Source organism: Arachis ipaensis, chromosome B06 (genome assembly GCF_000816755.2).
Source record: "Arachis ipaensis cultivar K30076 chromosome B06, Araip1.1, whole genome shotgun sequence".
NCBI lineage: Eukaryota > Viridiplantae > Streptophyta > Magnoliopsida > Fabales > Fabaceae > Arachis > Arachis ipaensis.
Genome location: NC_029790.2, coordinates 136,061,075 through 136,063,718, shown reverse-complemented (window position 1 = coordinate 136,063,718; position 2,644 = coordinate 136,061,075). Strand labels below are relative to the sequence as shown.

The 2,644-nt window shown below is 31.8% G+C and overlaps 1 protein-coding gene across 1 annotated transcript in view; it reads left to right on the top strand.

Annotated features, from left to right (window-relative positions):
• LOC107605688 (patatin-like protein 2) overlaps positions 1,832-2,644 on the top strand; it is a 6,426-nt gene continuing 5,613 nt past the window's right edge. The window contains exon 1 of the mRNA XM_016307650.2: positions 1,832-2,192. Within this exon, the coding sequence (XP_016163136.1) occupies positions 2,043-2,192 (150 nt within the window). The 5' untranslated portion in view covers positions 1,832-2,042. The remainder of the gene's footprint in view (positions 2,193-2,644) is intronic.

The window sequence follows — 2,644 nt, the reverse complement described above, 5'->3', positions numbered from 1 at the left end:
ATCACATCACTCAAAACAAAGAACTTAAGCAACAAACAACAGGCAAATCCAATTCTAAAAATTAATTCATGAAATGAGAAATATTTTATATTTATAAACTCTCTAGAGATTATTTAGAGCATGAACAATTTTTTTAGATGAATGGTCCAATAATATTAAATTGAATAGGCTCTAATCTTATATTTATACATATGGTTAAAGATATATGAATAATCCTATATCCAATATATACCATATTAAGTAATTGAGTAGAGCAAAACTTATTAATTATTATAGGGATAAGTATTGTTTTGGTCCCTGACATTTAGAGTCGGAATCAAATTCATCCCAAATATTATTTTAGATTTAAAATCGTCCCCAACGTTTTAAAACGATATTAAAATTGTCATTTTTAATAAAAAAATTTTCTAAATGACAAAAATGCCCCTTTTTCACTTCTTCTTCTTCGCTTCTTCCATCATTAACAAAATTCAAAACTACAAATCCTTCTTCTTCCTTCTTTTTCCATTAACAAAATTAAAGGTTGTGATAAACATCAAATTCTTCAAATCCAACAACAACAACTACAGATTCAGAATTAAAAAAAAAAACAAAAAGAATGAAAAAAACAATAACATCAAGTAATTCAGAAACAACATTAGAACAAAATAAAAGCAAAAATTATTCTTCAAATCCAACAAGAATAACAATAGATTCAGATTAAAAAAATAAAAAATTAAAAAGGCAACGGCAATCCAGAAACAAGAACATAACAAAAACAAGTACAAAGATTAGAGAAGGTGGTTGCAGTAGCAGCAGCGACGAAGGGAGAGGAGCAGCTCAGCATCAACCTCCTTCAGCCTCGACGGAAACCACTGCAAGATTTGTGATGAATTTGAAAATTAGGTTTTGTGATGAATTTGAAAATTAGGGATTATGATAAATAAGAACAAGAATTAGGAACTTGAATCTTAACTTACCTATGATGGCAGTGACGGTGGAGTTGCGTGGTGGTGGTGGTAGTAAATCTGGATAGCGGAGATTAGGGAGGGAAGAGAAAGGGAGGCGTGGGGATGATGCTGAAAACGCGAGCAACACGACCACCATCACCCCCACCACCTCCCCGACGACGACGAGAAACAAGAGGCGAGGGCGAGGTCCAAGTGCGGTGAGGCAACGCAAGGCGAGGCAAGGGCAAGGCGCAGTGAAGCAAGGGCGAGGGAAAAGTCGAGGCGAGGTCGAGGAGGAGGGCGTCGGCGTCGGCGACGGAGAGACTTTTTTTCTCTCCTTCTCTATCTCTCTGAGTCTCTACTCGCTTCTCTCTCTCTTCTCTAAAGAATGAGACTGAGAAGAAATGAAGAACAAAGAAGCAAGGTTGCTTCTCTCTCTGTCTTGTGATATAAGGGTAAAATCGTCCAACCTCTAAATAAAACATTGGGGACAATTTCAAATCCAAAATAATATTTGGGACGAATTTGATTCCGACCCTAAACGTCAGGGACCAAAACAATACTTATCCCATTATTATATATATGTTTATGTGGCAGTGTAATTTAATTTGTAAATTAGTGAGTAGCATAAATTTTTTTCATTATTAATTAATATATTATTTAAACTAATTAAATAATTTCTTTCAAATTGTACAGGGACAAAAGTGGCTAATAAGCTGAGACAAATAACATTTAATTTTTAAGGACAAGTAGAAAGAAATTTTTATTCAACATATACCTGCAGCCAGTGGTGACTGTCTTTTATTTAAATTGGCCTACAAATTAAATAACTACTCCATGCAACTTGATGGAGTCTTATCAATATAAATATCCACTTTGAACACACCAATTAATATGATCATAGCAAGTAGCAAAAGCCTCAATTATCTTTCCTTAGATAGCATTAAGTCCTTTAATAAGCACATATATACACACCATTATTGAGCTTTTTTCTTTAGCATTATATATTGATCTTTAGTTCTTTACACATACATAGCTACTCAAAAGTATATAGATATACATATAATTAAGCACAAAATCATCTAATTAATATTGTTAATAACCATACCAAGTATGTCGTCCGTTCAGAGATCAAAATCATGTGTTGAACAAATTCAGCCCCCAACTTATGGGAACTTAATTACCATTCTCAGCATTGATGGAGGAGGTATTAGGGGCATTATTCCAGCTACCATTCTTGAATTCCTTGAATCTCAATTTCAGGTACGACATGATGAACTTTTAGCTATAGAGGAGACTGATTTTCTTCTGGATTATTGGACTTGCTTAATTGAATTCTGTGTTTATTATTAGCTTCAAAACTATATATCTCATATAATTTCTCAAACCATGTCTAAGCAATAAGCATACTACTATATCTATAATTCTATATTTATAATGGGTGTCATAAAATCACTAATTCCAAAAATTTAAACTTATAGGAAGAGGTAGTATGAAGTTATATTTTTAACATTTTTTTTTAAGTAAGATTCTTTTTTAGTTAGGTTTATTTGATTTTTGTATAAATGTAAATGTAACAAAAGAAAGATATTCAAATTCGAAAATCTTACTTAATAAAATATTATACTATAGTCTCAAAATATAAGTTTTTTTAATTTTAAGCTAGAAATCAATTAAGGTTTTTATTTTTTTTATTGTATTTTATTTATTTCTTT